Source organism: Ciona robusta, chromosome 9 (assembly GCF_009617815.1).
Source record: "Ciona robusta chromosome 9, ASM961781v2".
NCBI lineage: Eukaryota > Metazoa > Chordata > Ascidiacea > Phlebobranchia > Cionidae > Ciona > Ciona robusta.
In genome coordinates this window covers 7,647,165-7,662,550 of record NC_143243.1, presented here as the reverse complement: position 1 = coordinate 7,662,550, position 15,386 = coordinate 7,647,165, and the positions used below count along the sequence as shown (strand labels likewise).

General features: G+C 44.1%; 2 protein-coding genes across 3 annotated transcripts in view; one reads left to right on the top strand and one right to left on the bottom strand.

Moving 5' to 3' along the window:
• Positions 1-15,386, top strand: part of LOC149731881 (organic solute transporter subunit alpha-like) — a 42,485-nt gene that overhangs the window by 2,084 nt on the left and 25,015 nt on the right. The window lies entirely within an intron of this gene.
• Positions 191-14,518, bottom strand: LOC149731885 (high affinity cGMP-specific 3',5'-cyclic phosphodiesterase 9A-like). 2 transcript variants are annotated; one of them, XM_089885357.1, is made up of 7 exons: positions 14,130-14,518; positions 5,811-6,122; positions 4,955-5,093; positions 4,551-4,728; positions 4,274-4,466; positions 3,811-3,988; positions 191-1,399 (listed from the first exon to the last, which is right to left on the bottom strand). In XM_089885357.1, exons 1-7 carry the CDS (start codon positions 14,396-14,398, stop codon positions 1,235-1,237), a joined length of 1,434 nt encoding a protein of 477 aa, XP_089741483.1. In that variant the 5' UTR covers positions 14,399-14,518; the 3' UTR covers positions 191-1,234. The 2 variants fall into 2 exon arrangements, with proteins under 2 accessions (XP_089741483.1, XP_089741484.1); XM_089885358.1 differs by lacking the exon at positions 14,130-14,518 and adding an exon at positions 7,733-8,047.

Here is a 15,386-nt window from a genome sequence, read left to right as displayed (position 1 = left end):
GTACCAACACTGGTTTCTATGCCCTGTATATAAAACTGAACTATACATTATTTCACTTTTATTGTTTTTCTTGTTGGTAGTGTAGGCCTATACTAATTTCCGAGGAAATCTAGAATCTTATGCCGCTAACTGCTAAAACTCTTACTGTCTATATTAGGTATTGAGAATGTATCATGACAAATTGACAATGTTTGATATAAAACATTTTTATTCGACACGTAACAGTAGATTTGTTGACGATATGGGTTCAAAACGACAGTAAAGTGAAAGTGATCATGAACCTGAAAACAGGCGCACACGTGAAAGTTAGAAATTAATAGAAAAGTGCACAATAAAACAATGAACAGTGAATAGAATACAGCTAAGTTTGGCTACAACTAAAGCCTCGTGCCAGCAGTTTGTTCGAGCGCGATCTGCTCGTGACAAGACCTTGTCAGCTGTTGTAGTGATGTAAATTTAAACGTTACCTTTGGACTACCGCAAATTGTATAATACGAAATCGTGCCAACACTGAGGGCGGTAACTAGTAAGTAATGGCCACCGCTAAGATATTTTAATTTTAGACTGTGAAATTAGGGTGGTGGTTAATGGCTTAGTAATCTCCGTTTGTGGCCCTCCGCATACTAGAGCAGGCGCAGTGCTATAACGTGCGAGCCCTCACTTGTGGTCGGGCCTGCCGTAAGTCTAATATGCGAATAGCGTGAGATGCAAACGGGTTGAGGCGTCGACAATTGCCGGCAATGTACCGACAGTGAGTGATCGCAGAGTGTGGTAGAATCGACATGAGATTGTCACGTTAGCCTTAACTCCGGTACTGGTGTTTAGGGTACCAGAATTAGGCTCCGTGCATCACGATTGAACCTGGTGTGCTGTTGCCAAATAAACTCAGGATCCTTATACGGCTCGAGAATTGAAATGTCTTCATTACTGAAGCTAAACACGTAAATACAGCCGAGGCGATCCTCTGCTCTTGACTACAGTGCTTAGGTCGATGCCAAAGCGACTTGAGGTAAAAATCTGGACACGCAGCCCAAAGTAGAAGTTCAGCTTCTTTACGAAACTGATTGACCTGTTTGCCAACTTCCATATCTTCTGCATAGTAGTATCGCGTTGCTGGGACAGACAGCTCGGCCCGATAGCTGTTGAGTATAACACTACAGTTCGACGTCTACTGACCAGGGGCGCAGTGCCCCGTACTCCGTATACAAGGCCTGGGAGCCGGTTTGTTGCTACTTCACACACCACGTTCTCGCATGTTCTGAATTTCGTAGCGCAGCAGTGCTTCGTGAAGTGGGCTGACAAAGTAGACTCTGGCATCGGTAGCCAACCGGCATAGTTCGTCGTACATTGGTAGCATTATACCACGGATGAAGCCTTCCTGTGATTCAGGGACATTGACCTGTAAAAAAAGAAAAATTAAACATATTGTTCTGGTGGGAATTTGGTCGGTTTTGTATTTAAAGTAAAGCGAAATTGCGGGTTATATTTTAACTGTGTGCGTTCAACTATTTTCTATTTCGGAGTCGTGGGAAAATATTCTTAATTAAGTGCGTCCAAGATCACGCGGCTTTTTGCATTCATTCACAGCGTCATAAAATTCCCAGGGTGCCCAGTAACCTGCACTTTCGGGATTACGTGCTTGTACACCAATTCATGCGGTCGCCATTTAACGCTTTAGTTGAGTAGACAATATGTGGGTGGGGCACGACCGTGATGATAAACTCCGCTTGATATTGCATTACATCATGACCCGATGTTTTAAGTGGCAATTAAGGCTGGCCAGTACCAGATCTCATGGTCGCGAATTTTTCTAATCGCCTTGTTTTGATTACACGTTGGACGTCAGGAGAAACTTGCAACCAATGCTGTTGTTCGTATTGGAAAACTTTCCGTGGTCGGGCGTCGACTAAATAAAAGCGTGCCCGACGTTTCGATTCTGTTTCTGTGCCAAAATGGGCTCAGCAAGAGGTCATTGATGACCGCGGCATGCAGCTTACAAGATGATTATTAGCGTGGTCGTGACCCGCCGGGAAGCAACGCACTTATGTTTCCACTATAGCGATAGTCTGCGGCGGAGTCCACAAACTTTTTAGCTGGAAATGCGGTGTTTGTCATATTTCGACAACTTCGCCGCTTAGCTTAAGCTTTTAATCATCAGCTGTTTTACCACAAGTATTAAATCGCGCATGAAAACGATGTTTTTTTATCGAATTTCCACTAAGCGCTAATTTTAGCGTAAAACTGTTTGTTCACGCTCCTTTTAACATTGCCGGTGCTATTAAGCGCAAAAGCGATAACGAGGCTACGTCGCTACACAAGCATCCTTATTTGTCCATGGTATGTCACGATCTTGGTCTTATCTTTGTTGATAAATAAAATCTCGACCCTATATAGCCGGAGACATTATTATTCAACGTTGTTTAGCTGCATAGTCAACTTAACACTTGAGGTTTCAAGTCCTTCTCTAATGAGCACAAGGGAAAACGAGAAGAGCTAGAAAGAGGCTGCGCTTTCCTCTCTCCCCCACTACGCGGCCACCCGGTCGATGCCTGACACCAGTCGACACCATCTCGATTATCGCAAAGCGCTGTGTATCAGATTTTCTGATCTCCTATCAGCAAGCCAAATGTCATAACACGTTTTCTAGCCGGATACTGATTGTACAAAATCTGAACGGTCGCACTATATGCAGTTGTGGTTGGGTTTGCGACCCACGCGTCCTAGGTTTGTTATGAAGCAAAAGCGAACAAGCCAACGAACGGACAATTGTCACGACTGTGAGGTTGCCTTGCCGCAAGTTTGTGTACGAGCCAAACCCGCGAGCAGCCGAGGAGGGTTCGCATATTTATAGCGTTCCAACGGGCGCTTGGCGGTTTTATTGCTTTCACAAGCTTAGCGTGTCGATACACAGTTCCAGCTACGACAGTAAACAGATTTCGCTAATCCGCGTGAAGCAGATTTTGGCGTGGGCCGATATTCTTCTTCCCGACTAATTGCTGACCTACTGCGCCCAAAAAATGTAACAGCAAACAGTTAAAGAATCACTGCGATCGTTATCGGAGGTAAAAATGACGTCATAGTGCCCCATATCTTGATGCACGGAGACATTATTGAAGGTGAATGATCGCTGTAAACGAACAGGTGATAAGTTTACATCAGGTGACACGAAAACGACCATTCCGCGCCTACTTTTTGACGTCACAAATGTAAATCACTGGACGTGCCCCCTGAATGATTATTATTGCTGTCAGCGACACCTCAAGGACTCGTACACCTAACTCAATTAAAGGGTTACGAATGTGTTTGATGGTTCTGATTTGACACTAACAAGCCGCATGACTTCCAGGAAGGAGAGATTTCGTTCATTTGTGTCGATTGGGTCGCCAGTGTTAAACATTGCGTTCACATTCGCGCACGATCTGCGACTTCCCCATGCTTACAGTAAATTACGATGGTGATTTCGGGTCTCGGTTGTAGCCGCGTGAACAACTTTGCGTTAATCACATTTCTACTCCGCGATGGTGGTGGCCGCGGCACAGCGAATACTCTAGCCCAAAATGTCGCATACGTGCCTTCACACCGCAGATAGGTAAGTTAATACAGGGATCAACACCAAATGCCATCGTATCAGCCAGATCTGAATCTTTGTCAGATGCAAGCAAAATTAAGATCTTACGATTTGATGGAGTGGTTTATGGATTACCGTTAATCCAATTCGTCTCGGTTAAAATGACGTCGTTGAAACCCGCAATTTCGCTTTTTTTCAGCAAAAGTTAAAAGAAATAATAATATCAGAATTATTAGACTAACCAGGTCTGGGTCCATGTATGTAGTGACGGGAAGACGCTCTCTCTTTTCCCGAGCGCTTTGTTCGGAGTATTCGGCAAATAACCGGTCTACCCATGGCGAAGCGACTGTCTCCGGTCGAACTTCATTGGATACATCGGCACATTTGATGATAATTTTCAAAAGACTGAGCACATGAGAGCTGTGGAAAACATCGTAAATTAAACAATGGCTACAAATATTTGCTAAGCATTCACGTGCCGCTTTGATACAAGCTAATAATAGTCGGTAAATAATCCTAAAACCGCCAAACGTTTCTTAAGTTCCATATAGGGCCTTTCTCTCGCCCATCCTTAGCAAATAGTGTGTTTGGATTAGGCCCTTTCGCCTGTCCCGAACTATAATGTTTGCGTTCGCTCGTTTAAGCTGTTGTCGACAACGACACGGTTTGACGACATTACGGGAAATAACAACAACACGAACTCACTTGTTTTTAAAGTCGAAACCCGTGTCTATGTTGCAACGGTATGTTTCCATTACATCTTTATGTCGGGCCAGGTCGGTAGCGAGAATGAGGTCGCCCACGTTCGTCAGCACTTCGTCCCGGTTGTTAACGTTGCGGAAGATATTTCGTTCTTTGTTGGAGAGAATGCGGCAAGCAACCGCAAAGTGGTGCTGTTCTGTAATTGCGAAAGGTCATACGGTCAGGACTGTGTCATACGCGGGCGCTTGGATGTAGCTCATATTGTGGAGTAAACACTTACCTAGAATGCTTTTGTAATTGTAGAGAATTGCGAGTGGTGTGCGGGCATGACAGTGGTATGAATTGTTCAGGCCTGGGTGATCCACATCGTGACATACAGCGGCGGTCAATAGCGCCCCCAAGTGATCGACAGATACTTTGTTTCTGAGGCGTAGCTTGCATATTATGCTGTAGGCCATCTGCGGAGGAATGTGTAAACAATAATATTCACAATATTCATATTTGTGACACTTACATAACGCGTGGTAATTACAGTTATATGGCCGATTACGAGATAGTACATTTATTTAATCTCCACTGCTTTGGCAACAGTAGATAAAGGATCAAGTGTATATTTCTGGTATTAACCGTACCCAGTTTTCTACGTCTCCGAATGTTTTGTGCAAAGCAGATTGGAGCACTAACCTGGGTGACGCAGAAGCAGTGTTTAAAGTTGTGGTAGGGGTTGTCTTGGTATCGTTCTCGCACACCAAGAAGAAACATACGAAGAGTTGAACGCGGGATTTTCCACGCGCGCACTACCCCAAGGTCGTGGTACATGTATCTGAAAACATATGCAAAGCCATGAGTCACAAGATCATTGTCGCCACCATTTGCATCACAACAGATTACACGGAATAGTCGCGGAACGCCCCTTTGTTGGCGGGGCAATAATCAATGATGTTCTAATACGGCAGATGCTGCACACGATTAGTTTCATCGTAAAACAAACGCTGTACGCCACATGTACTTGCGACTTATCGTTTCCCATCGTATTAACATGCGTATGCGCAATAAACATGCGGCCGTCGTTCCGTGTACTTTTCTTTGACCTTAAACTCGTACGATATAATATTGGTCACGGAGGGGTTACTCTGGGTCACGAATGCTTTGGGTGTTCCAACATGTCGAAACCCAAAGTAGTGGTCTCGTTATTTATTGCTGCATTATCACGTTTTTGGATTTAGAACGAAAAAGCAGCCTACAAAAAGGTTGCCCCTTCAATAAAAAACATTGTTTTTCCGACATGCATGTTAAAATCCCAGGTTTAATTAATATTTTGCATGTCAGTTTAAGCTAAGCGGTTTAAATATTAGCGATAGAAATACCGACAGTTGGTTTACTAGGAACGGCGTGGTTTAATACAGCCCACAAAGTTTACGTTTTCTCGAAACGCTGACAATCGATCGCTTTAGAACGTCATAAATTTTAACTTAATTGCGACCTATTCGGTGCCTCAAAAATGACTTTATAGTTTTGCGCATTAAAATAAAGTACTTACTCGATATGGTCGATCATCGAGTCACGGTCAAGTCTCCAAACATCAAAGTAAGGTTCGGCAAGATCTCGCATGATTCCTTTCGGGCAGTTTATAACTTCTACGCTTGGCATTGTAACGTCTTCTTCTATATAACCGTTATCGTGGACGGGCTCTTTGGTTTTCGTACTCTTGATGAACTCGTCTTTTTGCAGCTGTTTCGCCTCTGTTTGACTGCTGGTCAATGCACTTTCTATTGCGCTGATATTCGTGATGAAAGTGGAATTCTCTGACTCTTTTTGCGTACAGCTTTCAGTCTTATTTTGTTCTTGGAATCTGAAAACGAGCAAATATTTTGTTAATAATTTCCAACAACTCTCAAAGCGCATGAATGTACATTAACGTTTTCTATGCATTACTGCTGCTAAAGAACCATTTCCAATACTCTAAAGCGTCTGCAGCTGGCAAAGAGCTATCAGGGTTTATGTATAAATAACCGTGAATGCTCAATACGCTCGTTGATTGACGCTTGGAGGATAACCAGGATTATCACATCTCAATCACATAGCTTATTAGAGACCAGCACGTCATATCAGGTTTTAGCTATGGAGATAGCTACACCTGTTGCCTGTTGGCCAAGCAACTTGGCAGTGCCGTTGCTTTGACCGAAACACTGCTATTTATATGCTCGCTGGGTGTGGGAGAGACCGAAAAAAGTAGAAGGTGCAGTTCCTAACAGGTGCGGCGCAAGAGAGCTCTCTCGCATGTTTACCAAAAGATGCACTCGTACAATCTGCCCATCGACAACGACACAAACACGATTATGACGTAGAATTACTTCACGAATCCTGACGTAATGTAATCGCGTTGCATACGAAACAAATCTCTTCCAATTGTCGCGCGGGATCCGATAACGACGGCTCGTGTTCGCCACAAAACGAGGTTCTGCCAACAGCACAAATAAAGAACCGCTTTCAGCCCCTTCCGACCCGGGAAGCATTTACGAGATCAACTCAAGCAATTTTAATATATCCGCACTGTAGCGTTTGCAAGGTCGTTACCCGCTGTTTTATTTTGGGAACACGACGAAGCTTCGCCCTGGCTTCAGCGTAACGACTTGGTCGAGAAATCGCGAGTGTGCCGCAGACGTAGCATCAACAACCATTTACCCAGGAAAGAAAAACAATCAGTTTCGTCACGGGCACGCCTGAACGTGTGTGTCACATGCCTAACTTGGACACGTCAATCAATCTGACCCACCGTGAATAAATAAATACTATAACACATAATAGTAAGCAGCGTTATCTATGGGCTTGGCCGGTCTGCTTGTTTAGGTTAGGGCGGTAACAACAGGAGTGATATTTACTTTCGCTCGCTTTCGTTCATACAGATTCTCCACTTATTTGGACAACTAAGAAAACAAATCCTGACGCCGTATAGTATACAGGTCACAGAGCGTTCGTTTTAATCAGACTACGTTCCCGCTAACGACTTATTATATCGGAAACTTTGACGACGTTTGCGGCCGACCAGGGCTACGAAAACACTCAGGGGTGTTTGTACATCCGTGTAAAAGTGATTACTGGAATGTTTATTGAACCACGGACACCGTGTGTTGTCCAAACGACAATATGCGCATTAAATTGTCACCGCCGTCATCGTATAAATATTTTTGTTTATTTAATATAATCGCGAGTCCGTCACCATCCACTCAATATAGCGTCAGCCATTACCTTGCCTTTGCACCACGCAGTCACGAATTTATGAGAGCCAATTCAAATTTTAACAAACAAAGAGCTCTTACTTCTGATTCGCAGACAATTGCAAATTTAATAAGTACCCGCTGGAAGACTGCGCCCATCGACACAACTCCAAAATCCGACCGCGTGTATTCAAACAATAGCTCGTTTATTGCACTTCATAACTAACGCTTATTGTAAGCTTACTTCCGCCTTGATCGGCCAGGCAGGAACCGCCTCCATTTTCCAGCAACCGTGGCAATGAAGTTCTTGGCTTTCCGCAGCATATTTTCTATTATATTCTTCGTAGCAATCTATACCAGCTGTTTAAGTAGCTGTATTCCTCATTAAATAACTTTTACTGCGAGTAATCCACAGGCTCCCAAATTAGACCCAACTGTACAAACTACCCGAGAAACCGACTGTAGATGCTAATGATTAACGCCGATATTACACCGGGCATACTAGGCAAGAGAATGCAGAGCAGAGCGTTGTAACGTAAAAGGGTGGCGGGGCTTATTCTCTCTCCTTACTACCTTGGCGGCCGATCACGATTTTGAGATTATGTTTCATTTGGAGGAATTAATCCGTCAGATCGCAAACAAGCGAAAGACCGCGAGGTATCTCTCCTCTGCTCCCGCGTCGTTGCTGCTGGAGAGCGAGGGAAGTTCCGCACTTTTCCGGATAACCAGCAGCGAGCGCTTCCGAGAAAGCTGAGGGAGAATTTCGCTATCGTTGCCGAGATCGCTGATCGATATGTTGCCTCAAAATAATTACGCGACGATCAGTGGTCGCGATTAATTGGCCCCGATCCGTTTATTATTCCACAAAAACAAAGATGCCACCCGTGCTCCATCGCTCGGCAGTTCCTGGAAGGCGTTTCGAACCTGACCCCCTATGGTGGTGATTCCGCACCTGTGGGATAACCGCCTGTGGAATGGCGCGGTCGATCGTGCTCTTAAGTTCTCGAAAATGCTTGTTTGTTGTGACCCAAGTTTGTTTTATAACACGAGAAACAAGAACGGAAGATTAACCGTGAAGATGCTGCGCGGATGAGCGACTAAGACCGTGATTAATAGCGCTTTAAATCGCAAGAGCAACTTTGGTTCCGGCATCGCGTTGTTAAACCAAGGAAAGCATAACAGCTCAAACATCCGAGCCTATAACGAGCGCCAGCGCTTACAATCAAATAATTAAGCTGCAACATTATAGCGAGTTCATCCCTTATAGGTCGTAGGGAATTAGTGAGGTCGACTTGGCAAGTTCGCCATAATGTTTGACCTAATTTTGTTAACATGGTTTTACTGATGGATCGTTGGTTGTTTATGTTTAATTTTTAACGTTCAGTTGACGCGAATTCCATTTCGATTTCCGGGAAGCGTTAGATCTCCACCCTTCGATCCGTATCCCGATTTTAATTGATGCTCGTTTGACATCGTCTTCTGTTTGTTTCGCAACACCGTATCAACCCACCACCCCAGCTCGTACGTAAAACACACCCAGACAAGGCCGCCTTTGTCTTCTGTACCAACGTCGCCATTTTACCTTAGTAATGTGGATTCGGGTGTCTTGAAGACGGATAAGCGTGCGCCACAGCCTCCCTAGTAATAAGTTTCGCCGCATACTTACTGAATATCACCTTTGTAAGACACGCCGACCAAACGTGCGAAAAACAAGCCGCAAAAATTCATCACCTAAACTTCCTCCGTTTCTTATTAATTCTCGCCCAAATTAGGAACAATATTACCAAGACAAGTATACAGTATGTAGAGCCCGCGGTTATAGCGTGCGGGGCAAACCTTACCGAAGCGCCCAACCCAACGATGCGAGTGCTAATTTTTCTATGTTATTGTCGCTTTAAATGGTGTCACTAAATTTTAGGATTAACTGTCGCGTAAGCGTCCAACCCAAAGCTATTGTCACACCCAAATATGGCTTCCCGATTTCAGCTGACATTTAGAAACGTTCGTGTCCGACGCTCTTATGCTGAAAAGCCGCGTGTACAGTCAACAGTTTTCAACGTCCCAATATAACGCACGTACACCCGGTTTCGCCCAGCTGACCCCGGCAGAGCGGCGGAAAACGATCCCCATGTCCGAGTTGCCACCAAAACATGGTCAAACCAAACATTTCTGATAGCAGGGCAGCCATTTCCACGAATCCAACCACAAAAGCAAACTAACATCAAGCAAAAGATTAGCGCTGTTTCCGTTCATCTATTTTGCGGGAATGTAGTTACGTGATCGTGGTCACACTATCACCTGACGAGACATTGCCCTCTGTCCCATCGTAGCAGCAAGAAAACAGTCGTGATCGTGCACAATCCTTCGTTTATTTTGATATGCCGACGTATAAATTTACATCCCAGTCGATATTTATACATGTGGACTTGGCTTGCGATCTTATCATCTGATACGGGAGGTGTAGCCAGCATAATAGGCAACAAGAACCGTTCCTATTCCATTTTAATTAGCATGGCGGTGTTGTGAGTACATCTTCCAAGCGAAGTTTACAAGTGTACCTAAAAAGCTGCATGACCTCGGCTTGAACCTTTCTTTAAGGTCTTTCGACAAGCCCGGGCTTTGTTTTGTAACCGGACCCTAACTAATTTAAGCGGATCATCCTTTTCGCCATTATGTGGGATCGCGTTTGCTGGATTGCAGAAGCCAGCTTTGAAACAACACGATTTTGTTAAAAATAACCCCGCATCGGACAAGCTCGCATGCGAAAGCTGACGAAATTGATCGCACCAAAATTGGGTTTATTTTTAGGGAAAAATTACCGAAAATTTTCGAAAAATTGTTGCGTTGAACCCCACTTTGTGCTTTGGTAAGTGGCTGCTGCGGGTGGCCCGCCTACCGTGCACAATACGGTGGGTTGTGCCTTAAAATTGAAATCGATGTCCACATCTTCTTGAGTGTGAGTAATCGTCAAGTTTCGTTATCCAGCGAAGATTAGATCACATCCAATCTTATCACAAGATGAAAATTGGAGGGCTAGCTCACGTATTTTGCTCGCCTCGCCTTTTACATTTCCACGAAGCGCTTTCAAAACATAAACAGACAAAGTGCGACCCTCTGTGACTAACAAACAATAAGATAAAATCGATAAAAGCGCAATATTTATTCGTAAACTAATTGTCGCTGCCGAATGACGCGGGATCTTCGATTATCAAGAAGACAATCGAGCATCGATGGCTAAACAACAGCTCGTATAGTTGACGTCATGTACCATTGTAAGTTCGGGAAGCCAGCGATTGTAATTTCCGAATTCTAAGCGGTCAGTGTCGCGCGAACGTGGGAATTAACGCCAAAAACAATGGCAATTGCTTAGTGCTTAGTAACAGTTCGCGCCTGGCGCTTTGAGGCGCGCGCCGGATCCTGACCGCGTCTCTTTCCGCCACTCAATTGTATCGTAACAGTGCAACCTTCTATCTTGCCACGCGGGTGCAAGAAGCCGCACAAATGCGAGCCATTGTAGCGACGGGCTATTACATGGTCGCGAGGGTAGCAATTTGCAGCGCGGGCGGCAGTACTTTCCCAGCACCGTGTCATTTTTAGTTGTGACAAACGCTGATGGTTATCGTGTATGACGACACTCGCGTGTAATTATTTTTCGCGTTCTGTCTGGCCGAGCCGCTTCGGCCGTGAACTCTCGAGTCGAATTGTGATGTCACTCCTTGAACTGCTTTTACCGATTCATTGTAATTGTCGGTCGCGAAGAGTTCGTGTCTTAAAACAAGAAGCTGTGGCTATCTCACGCTGGCCAATTTAATTAAACACCAGTTGCGCATTTCCCACCGTAGTTGTAGCACTTCTTGGAATTTCACTCGTAAACAACACCGTATAGACATTATACAAACGGACAAAGGCTCCGTGTTTCCGGACATTCCGCAAAAGTTCAGACTAAAAAATTTAGACGAACCGAAAGTTCATGCCCAACCTGTTTTTAATCAAAACCCGAAATACTCCTGACCGGAACGGGTAACACAAAATGAACGGTTGTAGCGACGTCAGACGCAAATCATTTCCCACAGCCCAATATTACGAGGCGTCAATGTATGACGTAGGAAGGTTCGACAGGATGTGTTGTTTCCAAGAAAGTCGACGCGTTGCGTAATAAATACGAGAAATGCATAGCCCGCCGATGAGCACTGTCACTTTTTATGGCAATCTTAATTCGTTCCACTTGTGCGGGGGACGGATTCGAAGCCTATCGTTACTGCGGCTTCCGTAGAGCTAGATCGGTGAGCACATGAGCCGCAGTCTTCGTCTAAGTTAACCCGAGTGGATGAACAACCCGCAGAATAACTAGATTACGCGAGCCCGGTATTTACGTGACGTAGATAAACACGGTGGAAACCGCAGGCATTCGTCAATCGAAGACTTCTCACCTTGGCGGAAAAATGATGAATTACTCACAAAATACCAAATGCCAAAAAACGTCTACGTTTATCATAATCTACGGCACGTAGATGTTGCTGGACATATATGGGGTAATTAACTCCGCGCGATAAGTTGTCCAAAATGCATCTCTAAATAAACAGAGGCGCGGGAAAGCTAAAAGAACTCGCGCCGAACTTTAAGGCGAATTCGGTAGCAACAGATCCGATTTTATCTCAAATAGCCGACAGCATCGCTGCAGCTTACCCTTTGGACTTACGAATGGACTTCGTACATTAATAAACTGCTGGCAAATATGATCATAACCTTAAAGGCGCCGTATACGTAGCGGTAATTTTTGCATAACACCACTTCCAAAGGCATTTTCTTCTCCAGTATCATTCATCAATGTAGATTCTGTATCTCCCATCAGTTTATTGTTGTTTAAGTTTTAAATCAACGGTGGTTGTTTTGTTTATTCGAAAAATTATGAATATTATAAGCCTTTTAACGACACCAATTTAAAATGTTGTTAAGCCTTATTTAACAAAGGTCAAAATATGTAGATTTCAGGTAAAGTATGACCCGGTTTAATGTATGGAATGCACAACAGTGTTGTTTTCAGTGAAACGACCGTTGAACTTGAAAACCTCCTTTGATGTTTCTTATGCAACCATTCATGGTCGAAGTGTGATATTGTTCCGCGAAAGCGTTATCCACAACGATCACGTGTAGCCGCCTTTAGGTGATATGGGATCTGTTGTTAAGCCGACGTTGGTACAAAGCGGGCTTACATCCTTTTGGAATTATGTCCTGCAATTTGCAGCCGTGCAAGTGCGAGATAAGCGCCGCCCTGACAACTTAATTCAATTTGACGTCACGAACGATTAATCGCGCCTCCCAATTATGCCGTAAATGACGACACCCACCAATTTTACTGAAGAACTTGTACGACACGTCCGCCATTTTTGCTCCTTTCAAAACTGCGACACCGGGTTCATTGAAACATTGTTCAAATATCGTGGTTTCAAATCTCTGTCACCATCTTGCGTTGCTTTCGCTTCTAACGAGGCAAGTGACTGACTTTTGATTTGTCATTGTATTTAGCGGCGCGAGTGTTTAGATAAGCAATCACTGCTACAAAATCTCGCAGCAATACGACTGATGCGTTTTTAATTCCATGTTCGGCTTTCCCCGATTCGAAATTTAGACAGGTCGGTGTTTTTTCAGTGACGATGTCGACGTCAAAAATAACCCAAGTCGCCCGCAAATCTCATGGCAACAATTCCTCGCCCTTAATCAAGACACCGCTGATGGATGGTGCGGGCGCGTAATGTAGAGTGAAATGTAAATTAAGGGAATTGGTTTTGCCCGCAACCAACCGCCATGACGTCAAAGCACCAAATCACGACTCCCGACTCGCCTACGTAGCATTTAGCGTTGCAACCTTCTAAACTATACCGACAGGCGGCATTGCTTTGCTCTGGCTTTCTCGGCATTTATGCAACAGTCTGTGGTGTTGCCCCAACAGCAAAACCAACCGTATTGGCTTTCACTCATTGCGCCGCTCCCTTATAAGTCCTCAGCTATGGCATTTAAAATAGGATATCCAAAACCGCTGGCAATTACACCGATTGGACCACCCGACAGTCAAAGGAACTTCGGCCGCTTGTTTGTGCCAGCCCAGAGCTAATTAATAGGAATGTATTGTATGGACTCTGCTACTTATGTTTCCAAGGGCGGTGGATCTCGGAAAGCATCCAAGCGCTTTAATAGCAACGTTTGTGTTATGGTGTCTGTTTTAAATTAAAACACAACTACACGCGTCTTGTTTGTTTCAAAACAAAAACCAACATGAAACGTCCAACCCGCAACATGTTACAAAGATCACTTCATAAAAAGTCCATGTTTAAAAACGTATGAAAAACACCACGACCACACAACATGCCACAGAACGTACCTCCTTTTTTGGAATTGAACCTATTTGAATTACCACTAAGCCTTATATAATGCACTCCGTTAAACCCAACGTTACAGCGCGTAATTCAAACGCGTCAACTTCCGTACACATTGCATGCGTGAAGCGGTAAACCTCAACGTTATAAAACATAAACCTTGAGTATTGCGGGATGGCGGACGAAACGTAGGAAATATACACTGAGTATTTTCATGCAAGATAAGCCGTTAAAAGATGATTTAAAACATACAACGTTAACACTTACTCATTGCCAATGTCTGGAGCTCCATTGCTTTGCATTTCGATTTTTTCTTCTTGTAAGGATAGATCGAATCCGCCCGAAGCAGTTTCTTCGTCCAAAATCTCTTCGATTTGTTCACCAGATCTGACTGAACCGGACTCCGAAGATGCTCCTTTATCTATCTCAGCCTCTTCCCTAGAGCTTGATGTTTCTGACAGGTTGTCATCTCGAGACGGATCCACGTCACCATTGACGTCATTCGATGACGTCACGGTTTTAGCGTGTGTCGACATTTGCAATTGATTTGGATTTGAATTTTTGTTTCTGTCTCTTTTAGTGTCAGATCACGCAAATCAATATCTTACCCTATGCTGTTGTAGAATCTGTATATAGCCTAGTTTAGATTTATAATTCGAACTTTCTACAAAGTGGAAACCATACGTATTTACTACCTCGTTGCACACGTACTACCTTTAGCCCTGTCATTGAACACGTAATCTTGTAAATACAAGTGAATGAGAAATCATATTATTTCCTGCAATCGACTAACTCATCTACCGCAAAAACAGTCGATTTTCAGGGTTGCATTTCCGGGCAAGGTTTCGCTGCTGCCGAGAAGCGCCCTTCTCCTTTCTGCTCTGCACTGCCCGGGAATGGGTGCTTTAGTTTACAACACAAACTTTAGAGCAGCACCACAAAACACTGCGCTTGTTTGTAATAAGCAACCGGCATTAATTTTTCTATTTTCAGATGGCGAACGTGCTACAGTCAGAGCTCGAATCTGTCAGCATCATAAATTACGCTAGCCGGCAATGGAGCTAAGACGAAAACAAGTCAGCTACTGTATGTACGCAGCTTTATACCAAAAGTTTAGTCCAACTCCTTCTTACTGCTAGAAAAGCTACCAAATTCCGAATGACGTACTATGGGCGCTCACCCGAAAACGAGATGGCGTATTCATTTCTTCCCTCAACAGCTTGAAAGTCAAACCAAATTAGTTTTAGGCCAAGTGCGTAATCCGTCCTTCACCCAGATCCAGGGTTTTAATTACACTTAACACTTACAGGCAGTTCGTTATCCTTTATTTGTTACTAATCACTTTTAATGCATTCCATTTTAATCCCTACTCTTTGAGGCGGTACGCATATACACTAGGGCAAACTGTAGTAGTCAGTCCTCTATATCCCTGCAACGTTGTTCACGTAATTCTAACACATAAACATTAACTGCGTCAACATTCGAACCAGTTACCCCAGTTTACGAGCGGCACTTCATAAAGTT